Genomic DNA, 17,535 nt, shown 5'->3' with positions numbered 1-17,535 from the left:
TCTGCTGCTGGCCCATCCCTTCGGGCTCCTCCAGACCACAGGAACGAGCTGACCTTGCCCCCAAGGTGTGAAAAGAAACTGCTGGGAGATGCTGCTGGCAGGTACAAAAGGGACCTCCCCACCTCTCCCGTTCTCTTGGAAGGGCAGAGCAGTGCAAAAGGAGCTCGGAAGCCACACAGCAGCGTGCTGGGGCATCACGCTGGTGAGGCAGCCGTGAGGACAAGGTGCTGGGTGCTGCAGCCATGAGGTATGAACCCTGCAGCTCCCGGAGGGCTCAGGGTGGCCTGAACTTCAGGGCAGTGCAAAGAGTGGATGGAGACCTGCTGTGTTGGAGTCTTTCCCTTCCCCAGCAGGCCCCAGGGAGGTTACAGATGCACGGACATCAGCAGCAGCAGCCACACTTGCAATGGTGGAGTAAAAGCAACTGGGGGAAAAACCCCTACTGCAGACACACAAACCAAGCAGCACTTGGAGGGGGGGAGGCTCCTCCTCTGCCTCTCAAGGGGTGGGGGGTGCATCCAGCACCTTCAGACAAGGTTTGGAAGTCCAAGTGTTAGAAGTCACTGAGGATACTGATGTCTGCAAACTCGTTGCGGTAGCGGTGGGCGTACAAACTGAGCAGGAAGGCCCATTTCAAGGCCATGAAACTCCACACAGAGGACAGGTAGTAGCTCTTGGCATCAGTCAGGGCTAGGAGGGAAAAGGAGAGAGATCCAGGTTAAAACCCCATGCATCCCTCGTGCAGGAAGAACCCAGCTCACTCCCCCCCCAGCCCCGTCCCAGCTCCTAGGAGCTTTGTGGTGTGTGTCTATGAGCCAAAGATACCCCAACCTCAGTAAATCCCACTCATTCCAAGCCCCACTCCTAAGCATTCCATACACAACCAACCTAATGCAGATGTTTTCCCCTCAAATTAGGGTTTTCCCTAAAATACCTCCATTTCCCTAACCCCCCCCAGAAGAGTTTTTCCTCATGTCTCCAAGGAAAGTGATGGAAAATATTTGCTTTTCCCTTTCCCTGTGTATTTCTAAGGGCCCCATACCAGTGTTTTCATGCCCTTGCACAAGGCTGAAGCACTCCAGCCTCCACAGGGAGCGTATTTAGGCTAAGCCAAGGGCTCTTGGTGGGTTATGACCATCACCACCAGGGCTCTTGGTGGCTCGCAGCCCAAATGCAGCAAGCAACAAACAGCCAGGCTCTAAAACCAACAACCCCTGAGCCTGCTCTCTTTGCTCTATGGCCAAGCAAATCCTGGGGGGGGGGGGGAATTAACTTGAACCCTCCTTGGATAATGGGAAGGGATTTAAGAGCCACACAGCTTTAGCTGCTGACTGAGCATAGAAGGCATTTCCCCCCCTGTTTGGAGTTTAGCATCCTCACCCCCCCCTGCTTTATGCATGAAGAGCATCCCCTTTGTCACAGGAGCAAGTAAATCCCTGTTCCTATAGGAAATAAAGCTGGAAAACCAGTTCCTATAGGAAATAAAGCTGGAAAACAAGGCCTGCCTCCCAGCAGCCTTTAGAGCAGGCTTCTCAAGGTGGCTCCTATAGGTTAGAAGATGCCCTAAGGCAGTGGCACACGTTGGGCAGCAGAATTAGTCTTGTGTCATTGAGATATCACAGCAGGTAAAGGAAATGCAGGGGCATTCTTGCAGCCCCCCTGCTCTAAAAGCCTCTTAACCCCTCTCAGAGGGATGGCAGCAGCACCCCCAGCTCTGCTCTGCAGCCTCTTCTGTTCCTTCCAGCCCCATCCCAGCATCACCGGGTCCAGCATCCCCTCTGCCCCGTTACCTGCTCGAGCAAAGCACTCACACTGCTGCTTGGTGATGGCCAGAGCGAGGAAGGTGCAGCACCCCACCACGGAGAGAGCTGAGAAGAGGATCCCGATGAAGAGGAAGAACCTCAGCCCTTTTAACCAGGTCCTCCAGTAATCCTGCACATACATCACATGCGTGATCAGGGCCCAGAGCGCCAGAACACCTGATCGATCGGACAGCGAGAGCAGTCAGTAGGGGCAGCACACACACCCGGGTGCCTCAGCAACACACACAGCCCATAGATCCCACTGGGAATAGCAAGGAATGCTAAGGATTCGTGGCCATTCCCCCTCCCACCACCACCACCAAAGAGAGGGGAATAATAAATCCCTGCCTGCACGAGCATCCCTCTTCCTCGGCACAGGTTTGAGATCCAGGTCTTCATTACAGCTTCACCTAAATCCTTCTCATGGAATCCCAGCCTGCTTGAAGCTTAAAGCTCCTCCAGCTCCAACCCCAACCCCTTCCACTAGAGCAGGGTGCCCCAAGCCCCTGTGTCCAACCTGGCCTTGAGCACTGCCAGGGATGGGGCAGCCACAGCTTCTCTGGGCACCCTGTGCCAGCGCCTCAGCACCCTCCCTGGGAAGAGCTTCTGCCTCAGAGCTCATCTCAGTCTCCCCTCGGGCAGGTTAAAGCCATTCCCCTTGGCCTGTCCCTACAGGCCCTTGTCCCAAGCCCCTCTCCAGGTTTCCTGCAGCCCCTTGAGGCACTGGAGCTGCTCCAAGGTCTCCCCTTCAGGAGCCTTCTCTCCTCCAGGCTGCCCCAGCCCAGCTCTCTCAGCCTGGCTCCAGCCCTCGCAGCATCCCCGTGGCCTCCTCTGGATTCGCTCCGGGAGCTCCACGTCCCCCTTGAAGATCCATTTCCCTCTGGAAAACGATGCCTCCTTCTCCTTCTCCTCCCTTGCTCTAAACCCTGCTCCCTCCTCCCCCCCCAACTTCACAAAGACAATTCCAGGAGCCTCCCAACGCACAGAACTGTCTGTTCACACGCTTGCAGCCTGTCAAAGCCTTCATAACCCACCAGCGCAAGCCTGCCTGTCATTCCCCATTACACAACCCCAAGTGCAAGCAGCATCGAGTCCAATTATAGCAAGTGAAGTAGCAGTGTGACTAAACCTCCTCGAAGCCCTTAACTCAACCTATAGTTAGAGCCAAAGGAAGCAAGAGCAGCTTTGCCCACTCCTGTTTAACACCAAGGCCAGCCACAAGCTCCTCTGTTACTGGATGTGATCACTGATGCATTCCATACCCTATGGAACGCATCAGAGCACACAGAGAACAGGAGCTGAGAGAGGAGAGTCACTGGACTTGGGGGTTGAGCTCCCCAGCTCCTTTGCAGCTGGCATCCAGCTCCAGATCGAGTTGAATACACAGAGAGTCAACTGGAGGCTTGATGGGAGAACCTGGCAATGGGGTTTGCCCCTTCAGCGTGCTGGGATGGAGCAAAGCAAGCTGAAATACCCTCAAGGGTGGCTCAGGAATGGAAAACCTGCCCCCAGGCCCCAACAGAACAGCAAAAGCACTCAAGAGTGAACTAAAAGCCCAAGGGTACAGTGCTGATACCCAGCAAACAAGGCAGAATGAGTCCATGGCTTCAGCTAAGCAGTGTCTCGGTGTGGTTTCTGGCTCCAGGCACTCAGTATCATCCCTTCTGAGCCTCAGGTACAGACCCTGCTCCACATCCCAGTGCTGGTGGCTGATACTCTGGAGCTCTGCAGATGCACGAGTGCCTTGGCACAACCCCTGCCACGGGGGTTACCAGAGGAGCTGATGCCTCAGCATCTCAGAACCACTTCCTCGCCTGCACTTCACCTTCCAGCTCCTGCTCGAGGAAGTTCGAGCCCCGTCTTGGAAGGAAAAGGGGAACTTGTGGGGTTGAAGTCAGCAAAAGAACCTGCTTCTCCTCCCAGATGATTTGGCACAATGGATGGCAGAGTGCTGAGTCAAGCTGCTGCTGCCCTTTCCCTCCCCAAAACCTGCTGCTGGCGCTCCCAAAGCTCTCCATTGGGAGAGCAGAGGCAGCATGTGAGATGGGGGTCATGGATCTTCCTGCCCTGACCCCCCAAAGCCTGACTCAGCACTTGACACCAAGTGACTTGGCCAAGTGATGGGCTGGGTTCATTCTGCCTCGAAGCAGAAAGAACACGGGGCTCACACAGGGCATCCCTTCCCAGGCAGCTCAGCCCCATCGTCTTCCTTAGCCCCTGGCAGAGGGGGAAAGGAGCCTCCTGCAGCCCTCAGGGACAAGGAGGAGCCACAAAGGCAGGACTTGCTTTCTTCACTGCTTAACCTGCTCGTCCTCAGCGTGGGAGATGCTCAAGTGGGCACCTGAACCCCATCAAGCGCTGCTCAGAAGGAAGGAAGAGCAGCAAAAGGGAGTAAAAGCATCCTCTGGATGCATGGGAAGAGCTGGGGCATCCCAAGCTATTGGAACCGGGATGGAAGCTAAGTGCTAAATGAAGTTATCACCAACAAACCCTGCGAGAGATGAAAGCCCTTTGCTAAAAAAGCCTCTTGAAGCTACTCCTTATTCACGCAGAGCCTTCAGGAGGAGGAAAAACCCCCACTATTTCTATCAGACCCCAAAGGCAAAGGGTGGAATGGAGCATTGCATTCCCGTTTAATGCAACTGAAACACTCAGGGAAGGAAAGCTCACCTCTATTGACCACCAGAACACGTTCACTGTCCTGTTTTACAGCAAAGCCTTGCCACAGGGAGCAATTAAAACCACCCCAGGAGCTCCAATCCACATCAGATCTCTTTGGAGAGCAAAAGCTTTAACACAAAGCCACGGGCAGGTTCCAGCTCCACAGCTCCAAACCCCAGGGTTTAAAGCAGGTTTGACTGGGCCAGATGGACCTTGTGCCCCATTGAAAGCTGGGCAGGATGAACTGCAGGAGCTTCAGGTTTCCTTTCCCACCTCAGGCTATGCCCCAACCCCCAAACCTCCTCCTCCTTTGCATTCACACCCAACAGCAAAGCCAGAACCTGCTCCTCTGCTCCGGTGACATTCCTGCTTCAAACAACATCCCAAACCTCACATCACCCCCCCCCTTCCACGTCAGGGCTGGAATGAGCCTCAAATAAGACACAATCAAGGGATTTCCGACTGGGAGCAACGGGAAAGCTGCCTTTAAAGCCAAGCCTGCTTATCCCAAGAACACAGAGCTCCAGGAAAAGGAAACAGCCCCAAGGCCATCTGAAACAACAGCGAGGGAGCAGGGGGGTTGTGAGCTCCAAGCACACAGGTACTTGGACATGATGAATTCCTATTGAACCCCCCCCAGAAAAGCAGCAAGCTTACAGCACACTTGGATCCACTTGAAACAAACCCTGCACGTTCAAAAGCTCAAACGTGGGAAGGAAAAACCCCTCCTATCTAAATATTGCCCTAAGCCCCCTTTGAAAGCCAAACCTCCCCCCTTCTCCAAACATCAACCCCATGGCAAACACAACGGGGTTGCTCAGCCCCCAGCTGCATCGCATTGCTCAGAGCTCAGGACATTGTGTGTAGGAAGAGAGGCCAAAAAGCAGCCCATAAACAACGCTGGAGCTGCTGGGCGATGCCAGAGGAGGATGGAAACCACGAAGGAGGATGGAAAAGAGGTCCCTAGGGACTTCTCCCATCTAAAGAGCCTTTCCCACCCTCCCTTGCTCCAGCGGGAGCATCACAAAGACCCACTCCAGAAGCCCCACATCGCTGTTCCTTTGCCCGGTGGATGCTCCCAAAGGGTAAAACGCTTCCATGTGGGAGCTAAAGCCAAGCTGAGCCCCAACTTAGAGCTTAAAACCAGCTCTTCTTCAAGAGCTCTGCTGCCCAAAGAGCAACAGGGGAGTGTTTTAGGAAACCAGCTCTGGGAAGGAGAGGAATCGATGGCTCAAGGGCCAGTTGGAGACCAGTAACGAGTGGTGCCCATCAGGGATGGGGTTGGGACCGCTCTTGTTCAACATCTTTGCTGCTGATGTGGGCAGTGGGGTTGAGAGCACTCGATGACCCCAAGCTGTGTGTGGGTCGGTTGATAGGCTGCAGGGAAGGAACGGGATCCAGAGGGACCTCGAAACGCTTGTGAGGTGGGCTGATGCCAACCCCATGCCAAGGGCAAGGTCCTGTACTTGGGTTGGAGCAATCCCAGGCACAGCGACAGGTTGGGCAGAGAAGAGATTCAGAGCAGCCCTGAAGAGGAGGACTTGGGGGTGTTGGTTGATGAGAAAATGAACATGAGCTGCCTGCAGTGTGAGCTCACAGCCCAGAAACCAACCGTGTCCTGGGCTGCATCACAAGGAACGTGAGCAGCAGGTCCCAGGAGGTGATCCTGCCCCTCTGCTCTGCTCTTGTGAGACCTCACCTGCAGCATTGTGTGCAGTTCTGGTGTCCTCAACACAAAAAGGACATGGAACTGTTGGAACAAGTCCAGAGGAGGCCACGAGGATGAGCAGGGACTGGAGCAGCTCCTGTATGGAGAGAGGCTGAGGAAGTTGGGGCTGTTCAGCCTGGAGAAGAGAAGCTGCGTGGAGACCTCAGAGCAGCTTCCAGTGTCTGAAGGGGGCCTATAGGGATGCTGGGGAGGGACTCTTCATTGGGGACTGCAGTGACAGGACAAGGGGTAACGGGTTCAAACTGAAACAGGGGAAGTTTAGAGTGGATCTAAGGAGGAAATTCTTTCCTGTGAGGGTGCTGAGGCACTGGAATGGGTTGCCCAGGGAGGTTGGGAATGCTCCATCCCTGGCAGTGTTCAAGGCCAGGCTGGATGAAGCCTTGGGTGACCTGGTTTAGTGTGAGGTGTCCCTGCCCATGGCAGGGGGTTGGAACTGGATGAGCTTCAGGTCCTTTCCAGCCCTGACTATTCTATGGTTTTGGGTTTGGTGGGACACCCATCGGGATGCACATGTGTGAGGAGGAGGTTGCTGTTGGGACACCTCAGAGGCAGGACACGAGGGGTCAGGCTTGAGCTGCTCCATAGCCCAGATGGATCCAGCATCACATTTTCCAGCCCTTCAGCAGGACTCATCCTCTCCTCCCATGAAATCACCGTTAAGCACAAGCCAAGAGCAGCTTTTCCTGCACTCCCACCGGAGTTTTCCCTCCCTCCTTAACCATGGACTACAACAGGGGCCAAACCTTCAGCAAACAACGTGCACTACTCCCTATGCAAATCCTACCACTTTTAACTGCTTTCATCCCCAACTGCAATGCTTTTGGCTGTGGTATTCCAGCCTGGATGGGCAACAAACCCATTAGCATCAATAGATCTACTGCACGGAGTTACCAGCCTTCAGAGAACCTCTGCCTGCAGCACAAAGAAGCTGCTTTTGCCTTCCCTTACCAGGTATTTCAAGGGTCTGAAAGGCACGTTTTGTGGCTCATCTCCTCTGCAGCTGCTGTAACGCCTGCTCCACGTCACATTCACGGAGCACAAGCTCTGTATCTTGCCAGAAACGGCTTGGAAAAGGCCAGGGAAGTCTCTGCAGAGCGGAAAACCAACCCCTCTCTTGCTATTCCATTGGAAAAGGAGGAGCTGGCTCCACCAGGCCATTAAAAAGCACTCAGGAAAGGGCTGGATGCATCCTGAAAACACACAATTGCTTTCTTCCCTTTGAAAGTGCCTCTGGCAGAGTGCAGCCATGGGAGCTGCTTAGAGATGCGTGGCTGGCTTAGGAGAACCAGCTCATTTGAGGCAGCGAGGGGAGAAGGTCGAAGACACAAACAGCAATGACCAGCTCCAAACGGACTGGGAAGCCACCAAAGCAGCTGCTGTTCCTCCCAGGAATGCCTTTCCCAGCTTGGGATTAGGCCCTGGAGCCCCTCAGGTCATCAGAAGCACTGGGCTGAGTGGTTCTGCTCCAAAGAAGGGAGCAGACCCAGGGTGTGTGTGTGCTTGCAGGTGATCCCCACCTTCCCAAGTCTGCATGGCCAGAGGCATGAGGATTAGCAAGTGGCTTTTCCTAAGCATTGTGTGGAGGGTTTAGGATGAGCCAACCTGAAAGACTGGAAAGGGAGCTTGCTCAGCACCTTAAATCACAGGCTTCTGGGTTCATGACTGAGGGTTCCAGTTCCAGGCTCCTTTGTGTGGCAGTTTCCCCTTTAATCCTTAAGCTAAATCCTTACTTTAAAGGCCAGGAAAGGTGTCAGAGCAAGGGAAAGTCAGTGCAAGCAGCAGAGGAGGGCAGATCCCAATGCAAGCCATGGCAGGAAGGGTTCTCTAGAAGATAAGCAAGAGATGGAACTGATAACAAAGACACAGCCTCCTAACACCAACAGGAGTCCCCTAACAGAGGGGAAATAGGGTGAACAAACACCCTGAAACACACATCCCTGGCAACCTAAAGGCACAGCAACCAGAGCTGCAACCCCTCCCAGCACCCAGGAGGTGATGGGTAAAGCAGAAAGAGCCTTCCAATGAGGTGAACACTCACAGAGGAGGCTGGCATCATCAGAGACACGATAACAGGGAACACAGGTGCCTAATTCACCAGCCCAAGCACTCTTCTGCCCTCGACCTGCAAGACTCTCAGGTCACTTTTGGAAGCTTCTGCATACAAAAGGCAACACAGGAGCCAAAATAACCCCCTCTTCGTGCTAAAGACACCGAATGCACCCAGCACAGGGGTTTGGTTTCCCACCAGGAGCTGCACACTTGAGCCACATCACATGTACTGGGGTGGAAGAAGGTCTTTGTCTCGTACAGCATCACATAATGCACAAAGGGAGTTGCCAAGAGGTTTCGGAGCAGATTACAAGGCCCAAAGCAGTGCCTGGTAATGAACTTTGCAGGGGCTGCACAGGGGAAGATTTCAGGTCAGCAGCTTCCTTTCCTGCCCTTCCCTGCCTGGAGAACAAGCCCTGGGCAGCAGGGCACCAGGGAGAACCTGTTGGTTCAATGAATTCTGCCAGACACAAAGCAAATGAACACCCTTTTTACCTGAACCGGAAGAATCCAGTGTAGTATCCCAGTATAGCAGGGAAGTATCCCAGTATAGCAGGGAAGTATCCCAGTATAACAGTGTAGTATCCCAGTATAACAGGGAAGTATCCCAGTATAGCAGGGAAGTATCCCAGTATAACAGTGTAGTATCCCAGTATAACAGGGAAGTGTCCCAGTATAACAGGGAAGTGTCCCAGTATAACAGTGTAGCATTCCAGTATAACAGGGAAGCATCCCAGTATAACAGGGAAGTATCCCAGTATAACAGGGAAGTATCCCAGTATAGCAGGGAAGTATCCCAGTATAGCAGGGAAGTACCCAGGTATAACAGTGCAGTACCCCAGTATAACAGCGTAGCATCCCAGTATAACAGCGTAGCATCCCAGTATAACAGTCTAGTGTCTCAGTATAACAGGGAAGTATCCCAGTATAACAGGGAAGTATCCCAGTGTAACACTGCAGTATCCCACTCCAACAGTGCCCTATCCCAGTCTAACACTGCAGTACCCCATTCCAACAGTGCAATACCCCAGTCTAACACTGCAGTACCCCAGTCTAAGAGTGCACTATCCCAGTCCAACAGTGCAGTACCCCAGTCCAACACTGCAGTACCCCAGTCCAACAGTGCAGTACCCCAGTCTAACAGTGCAGTACCCCAGTCCAACACTGCATTACCCCACTCCAACAGTGCAGTACCCCACTCCAACACTGCATTACCCCAGTCCAACAGTGCAGTACCCCACTCCAACACTGCATTACCCCAGTCCAACAGTGCAGTACCCCACTCCAACAGTGATGTACCCCAGTCTAACAGTGCAGTACCCCAGTCCAACACTGCATTACCCCAGTCCAACAGTGCAGTACCCCACTCCAACACTGCATTACCCCAGTCTAACAGTGCAGTACCCCACTCCAACAGTGACGTACCCCCGCACACAAACCTCCTCCACACTGGCGTTTTCCCCCTTAGATCTTCCTTCGGAAGCCACCTCCTTGGCAGCAAGGAGAAGCCCTGCCTCGCCAGCAGCGAGCCTCCCCGCTCCACGACCCCCATTCCCCTGTTCCCCCAGCGAGATGCGCACCCCAACCTCCACGTGTCCCATAAGCAGACCCCAATACCCGAGCTAACACCTCCCAGAGCCTCCCAATACCACTTACCCCTCACAGACACAAGAGAACCCCTCATGGACCACAACAGCCCCCCTAAAACACAGCACCGCTGACCCCCCCCCCCCCCCAAATCCCAACCCTGCTTTGGGACGCAGCGACCTCAAAGCCCACCCTGCTCCAAGCCCCCCCGTGTCCAGCGCGGCCTTGGGGCCATGCAGAGCTCTCCCCCTTCACCCTCCTCATCCCCCATAGGGAACAATGGGGTCCCCGTCCCCCCCCCATTGCCCTCAGGCCTCCCGGTGCTCCCTTTACCCAGCGGCCCAGCAGGCCCCGGGTGTGGGGGGGCTCCCCCCCTCCTCCCAGCCCCTCGGCCCCGTGGTCACCGCTCGTACCCGAGAGCCCCCCGGCCGCCGCCGTTGCGGGCTGCCGCAGGCCCGGAGCCAGGCTCCAGCTCAGGAACACCGAGAGCCCCGTGAGGGCCCCGGCAGCCGCGTAGGCCAAGCGGAGGCCGAGAGCCCGGCTCACCGCCATCGGAGCGCTGCTGGAGCAGGCCACGCCCCCCAGGCACGGCGCCCCCTGGCGGGAGGGAGGACAAAGGGGAGGGGGAGAGGGGGGGACGGAGAGGGAGCGGGGACACGGGGATATGGGGATATAGGGGACAACGGGAAATGGTGGGATATAGGGGACAATGGGAAATGGGGGGACATGGGGGGATATAGGGGACAATGGGAAATGGGGGGATATAGGGGACAATGGGAAATGGGGGGATATAGGGGACAATGGGAAATGGGGGGATATGGGGGGATATGGGGATATAGGGGACAATGGGGCATGGGGGGATATGGGGATATAGGGGACAATGGGACATGGGGGGACAGGGGGATATAGGGGACAATGGGACATGGGGGACATGGGGGGATATAGGGGACAATGGGACATGGGGGGATATGGGGATATAGGGGACAATGGGAAATGGAGGGATATGGGGATATAGGGGACAATGGGAAATGGAGGGATATGGGGATATAGGGGACAATGGGACATGGGGGGATATGGGGATATAGGGGACAATGGGAAATGGGGGGATATGGGGATATAGGGGACAATGGGAAATGGGGGGACATGGGGTTATGGGGGAAAATGGGACATGGGGGGATATGGGGGATATGGGGATATAGGGGACAATGGGAAATGGAGGCATATGGGGATATAGGGGACAATGGGACATGGGGGGATATGGGGATATAGGGGACAATGGGACATGGGGGACATGGGGATATAGGGGACAATGGGACATGGGGATATGGGGGACAATAAGAAATGGGGGGACAGGGGGATACGGGAATGACTTGGGGACATGAGGGACAATGGGACATGGGGACACAGGGAGGACATGGGGGGATGTGGGGGGACATGGGGAACAGTGGGACATGGGGGGACATGGAGAACATGTGGGACATGGGATATGGGGACATGGGCACACAGGGGGACATGGGGGACATAGGGGACAATTGGACATGGGGGGACATGGGGGACTTGGAGACATGGGGGGACATGGAGAATATGGGGGACACGGGGACACAGAGGGGGTATGGGGGGACATGGCGAGACTGGGGTTGGGGACTTAGGGGACAATGGGACATGGGGAGACATAGGGAAACATGGTTGGATCCGAAGGACATGGGGACGTCGGGACAACTCCCAGGGCTGTGGTTCGGGGCCACCTCTTTACGGGCGGCTTTCCCGTTCCCTTTCCCGTTCCCTTTTCCCTGTTTCTCCCGTGTCCAAGCTCGCGGGCAGGTTTGGCTGCAGCGAACGCAGGCAGCGGGAATGTGCCGCGGGATGGAGGCAGGAACGGGCTTTTCCAACCTCTTTTGAGTCCGTTCGCTGCACCCATGTGAGCCTGGAATGCGGGGCTTGCTCCGGTCCAGCTCCTAATGGCTTTCCCTTAACTTCCCACTTTTCGGCTCTTTCCAGCGCTGGGGAAGCGCATCCTGACTGCTGTGAGCTCACACCGAGGAGTCTCTGCTCTAGATGGCAGCAGCCTCCTTCCCCTCCAGCCTGAGGCATCCCTAAAACACCACCTCCCCTTCCCTCCCTCACTTGGAAACCAGCAGGGATGGAGCTGCTCCCTGTATCCCATGTGAATCCCTCTGATTCCACTGAACCCCCATGGAGAACCTGGCTCCGTCTCCCCAGTAACCTCAAGGTGCTGTTAGGGGACACCAAGGCTTCTCTTTAGGTTGAACAAGCCCCGTTTCCTCAGTTTCTCCTTATGGAGAAGTTCCAGCTTCCAACCATGCTCCAGGCTCCAACCGTCTTGGTGGCTCTCCGTGGAATTCACTTCTGGAATCATGGAATGGTTTGGGTTGAAGGGACTTTAAAGCTTATCCAGTTCCAACCCACCTTCCAGTAGAGCAGGTTGCTCCAAGCTCCTTGATGTCTTATCTCGTATGGGTTGCCCAAACCCAGACACAGCATCCAGGTGTGGTGCAACGAGTGCTGAGTGGAGGGGAACGAGTGAGGAACCATCGGAGATCACAGGGATGATGCAGAGCATCCTCGTTTTGGGCTGGACACGATGATGAGGTCCACATGCATTGACCTTCATTGGGGTTGAGCAATGGGGCTGAGGATTCAGCTCCTCCGGCTCAAGGACAGCTCATGGGATGTGACCCATGAAGCCTCATCACGTTCTTGGCTGAATTCCCAAGAGGAGAAGCAGCATTCCTTGGATCTTGCCGCGTTATTCCATGCGCACCTCGCTCCTGAGATGCTGAACGCGCATCGCTCACGGTCCCTAGGGAAAACATCCTCTTGGAGCTTGTCTGGGTTCAGCAACGCCGAGTCTCAGCCTGACTCATCCCTCAGAGACAGCAATAAAACACTCGAAGGGCCTTGGGATGGATGCTGCAAAGATCCACGCTCATGGAACCGTTTGGCTTGGAAGTGACCTTAAATCACATCCACCTCCGACCCCTCTGGACGTGACATCCATGAGGCCACTTTATTCCACTTCCCAAAGCAGCATTCACTCTTCCCCAGGGTTTCCCCACGTTGATGCCCTGTTGTCAGCCCAAGGTCTCCATCAGCCAGCCTGGAGAGAAGCTCTTACCCACCTCCAGACCCCTCTTGCATCCTTTGAACAGACCCACTGCCCGCCTCCGATATTGGTCTCAGGGTTCGACCTGCTCCCCAGATCCTTATTCTATGTCCCCAGATCCTTATTCTATGTCCCCAAATCCTTATTCTTGGTCCCCAAATCCTTACTCTATGTCCCCAGATCCTTATTCTATGTCCCCAAATCCTTATTCTTGGTCCCCAAATCCTTACTCTATGTCCCCAGATCCTTATTCTATGTCCCCAGATCCTTATTCTATGTCCTCAGATCCTTATTCTATGTCCCCAAATCCTTATTCTTGGTCCCCAAATCCTTATTCTATGTCTCCAAATCCTTATTCTATGTCCCCAGATCCTTATTCTATGTCCTCAGATCCTTATTCTATGTCCCCAGATCCTTATTCTGTGTCCCTAAATCCTTATTCTATGTCCCCAAATCCTTATTCTATGTCCCCAAATCCTTATTCTCAGTCCCCAAATCCTTCTGGATGACTTCCTCCTCCCTTTAGACCTTGCTCTTCTACCAAAGGACAGACTTGCTTGTTCCAAGCACATCAGGGAGGTTTCTACCTCCAAGTCTGCCCCACAAACCCTTTTGGTCTCAGCCCCACAAACCCTTTTGGTCTCAGCCCCACACGTTCGGGCAGACTCAGCAGAGCTGCGATGACTCCATGGAAGTCGCCTCCAAATTCCTGCTGGGCAATTGGCAGGAGGTCGGGCTTGAGAAGAGCCTGGGTGGAGGGAATGGAGCCGGAGCTGCTTCTCTTCTACCAGTGCCGGCAGAGAATCGCTGACTGGCGCTTGCTGACGCCGCTTCTTGCTGCTGGGTACGTGCAGGCAGCACGGAATTCCTGCAGGAGGTGATGGGAGCTGGAAGGAAGGGGTGGGATCCAGAGGGATGAGCTGGAGAGGTGCCAATGCCAACTCCATGGAGCTCAACAGAGCCAAGCGCGAGGTCCTGCACGTGGATGGGGCAATCCGTGGGGTGGAGAATGGATGGAGGAGGCCTGAGGAGAAGGACTTGGGGGTGTTGGGTGAGGAGATGCTCCCCATGAATTCTAAACATCCCCCGTTGTGTTCCTTTGCTGGCTGGGAGGAAGCAGCTCCCCTGCATTAGAAACCATCCATCAGATGGGGCTTGGGAGCTGGGGGTGGCGGAGATCAGCCACTGGGTCCCCCATGTGTGGGTCTGCTGAGGAGCTCAGCTCCAGGGTGCTTGGCTTGGTTATGTGACAGGACATGAGACCCTAATCATAGACTCATAGAATAGGGTTGGAAAGGACCTGAAGCTCATCCAGTTCCAGCCCCTGCCATGGGCAGGGACACCTCACACTAAACCAGGTCACCCAAGGCTTTGTCCAACCTGGTCTTGAACACTGCCAGGGATGGAGCATTCCCAACCTCCCTGGGCAACCCATTCCAGTGCCTCAGCACCCTCACAGCAAAGAATTTCCTCCTTAGATCCAATCTAAACTTCCCCTGTTTCAGTTTTAACCCGTTACCTCTTGTCCTGTCACTACAGTCCCTAATGAAGAGTCCCTCCCCAGCATCCCTACAGCCCCCCTTCAGATACTGGAAGCTGCTCTGAGGTCTCCACGCAGCTTCTCTTCTCCAGCCTGAACAGCCCCAACTTCCTCAGCCTGGCTCCATACGGGACAGGGGAAGCTGGGCTGAGGCTGACACCAAGCGAGGTGCCGAAGCGAGCAGCGCCCGCATCCCTCGGGCAGCAGTGGGGTGAGAGCGGCGCTGAGATTGCGGCAGGCACCCAGAGGGGTTGGCATCGCCCTCGGTACCCGCTGCAGCGCAGACGTGCCCGGGCAGCCGGCGCTGGGAGCAACGGGAGCTGCAGGGCATTGAGTCACCGCATCCCAAGGGAGGAGCTCCGGCAGCGCTGGAGAACGGCACCCGAGAAGAGACTGCGCCTTCGAGCCCTTGCAGTGCCTGCTTGGGGGCAGCGCCCGGCTTTGACGTGGAGCACTTGGGATGGTTCGGGTTGGGAAGGAGCCTAAAGCTCATCCGGTTCCTGCCCCCTTCCGCTGGAGCAGCTTGCTCCAAGCCCTTGTGTCCAACCTGACCTTGAGCACTGCCAGGGATGGGGCAGCCACAGCTTCTCCATTCCAGCATCCCAACACCCTCATGGGGAAGAACTTCCCAATATCCCATCTGACTCTTCCCTCTTCCAGCTGGAAGCACAAAACTCCTCATCCCATCCCCGCATCCCTTGCCCCAAGCTCCTCTCCTGGTTTCCTAGAGCCCCTTTAGGCAGTGGAGCTGCTCTAAGGTCTTCCCTTAAGGAGCCTTCTCTTCTCCAGGCTGAACCACCCCAGCACTCTCCACCTGGCTCCATAGGATCAGTTTGGTGTCACAGTGATCCCCAGGTGGAAAGGCAGTGCTACCCAGATCAGCATCCCTCCTTCAGCAAATGGGGATTGTCTCCATCCATCCAAGAAGCAATGCGAGGTGTTCAGTCTATATGTCCTTCTTTGCCCAGGAGACATGCAATCACTGGACAAGAACCCTTCACTGTGGAAGGAGGGAAAAAGGAATCCAATGGGAATGGAAAACATCATCCCCAAAGGAGCAGCTTTTTGGGGATGCTCAGCTAAAGAAGATGCGGTTTCCACCATTCCCTGAGCCCTGCATCACCCTTATCCAGCAGTGCCATGAGCAGACACAGTGAGATGGAGCAGCTCCCCATGGGCCATGTCTCAGGGCAAGATTCACACCAGAACACAAGGAAACCCCTGCTCCCATGGGACAGGGAGGGAGCCGTGTCCTCCAGGCACACGGGGACAGGATGAGAGCCCTGGACAAGGGTGTTTTGATGTTGTTTTGGCTGCAGAGCAGCTCACTTGGCCTTGCCAGCAGCCTGAGGCTGAGATAAACCCAGCTCTGTGTCCCGGCTGACCGCAGGGAGAGCTGGAGCCAGGGATGGATGCCAGCCCCTTGGCAGCCAGCAGAGACCTTCTCCAAGAAGTTTACAGATGCTCCACGTTAGCAGGAGCCCACAACAGTGGGAACATCCCCATCCCAGAGCATCCCTATCCCAAAGCATCCCCATCCCAGAACATCCCCATCCCAGAGCATCCGCATCCCAGAGCATCCCCATCCCAGAACATCCCCATTCCAGAGCATCCCCATCCCAGAACATCCCCATCCTAGAACATCTCCATCCCAGAGCATCCCCACCCCAGGACATCCCCATCCCAAAGCATCCCCATCACAGAGCATCCCCATCCTAGAACATCCTCATCCCAGAACATCCCCACCCCAGGACATCCCCATCCCAAAGCATCCCCATCCTAGAACATCCTCATCCCAGAACATCCCCATCCTAGAACATCCCCATCCTAGAACATCCCCATCCCAGAGCATCCCCATTCCAGAGCATCCCCATCCCAGAACATCCCCATCTTAGAACATCCCCATCCCAGAACATCCCCATCCCAGAGCATCCCCACCCCAGGACATCCCCATCCCAGAGCATCCCCACCCCAGGATATCCCTATCCCAAAGCATCCTCACCCCGGGACATTCCTATCTCAGAACATCCCCACCTCAGGACATCCCCATCCCAGAGCATCCCCACCCCAGGGCATCTCCATCCTAGAACATCTCCATCCCAGAGCATCCCCACCCTGGGACATCCCCATCCCAGAGCATCCCCATCCCAGAGCATCCCCACCCCAGGACATCTCCATCCTAGAACATCTCCATACCAGAGCATCCCCACCCTGGGACATCCCCATCCCAAGCAGCCAAGCGTGGTCCTGCTCCAAGGGGTGGAAACCTCTGGCAGGCGATGGAAATGAGCAGTAGGGAAAGGAGGAGGAACCACTTCAGCTGGGAACAGACACTCCTGTCCCACAGCTTGGATGTTTCTCATCCCAATATTTTCCACTTCCCAACCCAAACTGGGCTTCCCAGCTCCTTGGCACTGCCACAACAGTGGGAAACCCCGGATAGCATCCTCGCTTTGCTCCACCACCAGCACCCACTGAGCCGGTTGCCCAGAGCAGAGTCTTCCTCCTGCCTCTTGCTCCTGCTCCAAGCACAGCCAGAGCTGGGAAAGAGCCGGATCGACCGGATGCGGGATCGCCTTCCTCCTCCTCCTCCTCCTCCTCCCTCCGCCCTGCATGATGTAGGTGGGAAAGCTGGATCCTGCCTGGATCTGGGAACAAAAGCAGGAAAACCACTCGAGATGGGGGGGGAGCCTGGGTTGTTTTCAGCGAGCTGGGAACAGGCTGGTGATTCCTCCTGGAACCATCCCATTCCCTCCTGGAGAGGGAGGGATTTGTCCTCGGGGCTTTGTTTTGTCTCCTTGAAGGAACCGTTTGGGATATGGGAATAACAGGAAAACAGAAGGATGTAGACCCCATGAATGTTAAAGCCTCAGAGACAAAAGAAAGAAGGAAAAGTGAAGGAAAGGATGCTTCGAGGGAGGGTTTCATGGTCCCTTGGCACAAAGCCCTTGTTTTGCCTTCTTCTCCCATTAATCCTTCCTTAACTCAAGCCTGCCAGCTCCTCATGGGCTCCCAATGGACTCTGGTGTGATTCCCTTTGGGG

The 17,535-nt window shown here is 55.3% G+C and overlaps 1 protein-coding gene across 1 annotated transcript; it reads right to left on the bottom strand.

The window, feature by feature from the left end:
• Positions 1-520: 520 nt before the first annotated feature.
• SLC48A1 (solute carrier family 48 member 1) lies at positions 521-10,419 on the bottom strand. Its single transcript, XM_062630023.1, has 3 exons — positions 10,242-10,419; positions 1,812-1,979; positions 521-690 (listed from the first exon to the last, which is right to left on the bottom strand). Exons 1-3 carry the CDS (start codon positions 10,378-10,380, stop codon positions 554-556), a joined length of 444 nt encoding a protein of 147 aa, XP_062486007.1. The 5' UTR covers positions 10,381-10,419; the 3' UTR covers positions 521-553.
• Positions 10,420-17,535: the final 7,116 nt, after the last annotated feature.

The sequence above is a fragment of the Pezoporus occidentalis genome, unplaced genomic scaffold (assembly GCF_034315485.1).
Source record: "Pezoporus occidentalis ecotype Australia unplaced genomic scaffold, CSIRO_AGI_Poc_V1 ctg345, whole genome shotgun sequence".
NCBI classification, from domain to species: domain Eukaryota; kingdom Metazoa; phylum Chordata; class Aves; order Psittaciformes; family Psittacidae; genus Pezoporus; species Pezoporus occidentalis.
The sequence above is the reverse complement of the archived record's forward strand: the minus strand, read 5'-3'. Positions and strand labels throughout refer to the sequence as shown.

Excerpts from the sequence above, each read along its gene's own strand:
- SLC48A1 (XM_062630023.1), bottom strand. The coding sequence starts at position 10,380 with ATGGCGGTGAGCCGGGCTCTCGGCCTCCGCTTGGCCTACGCGGCTGCC. Across the intron at positions 1,980-10,241 it reads GGCGGCCGGGGGGCTCTCGG|GTGTTCTGGCGCTCTGGGCC; the intron begins GTACGAGCGGTG and ends CCGATCGATCAG. Across the intron at positions 691-1,811 it reads GGCCATCACCAAGCAGCAGT|CCCTGACTGATGCCAAGAGC; the intron begins GTGAGTGCTTTG and ends TTTCCCTCCTAG.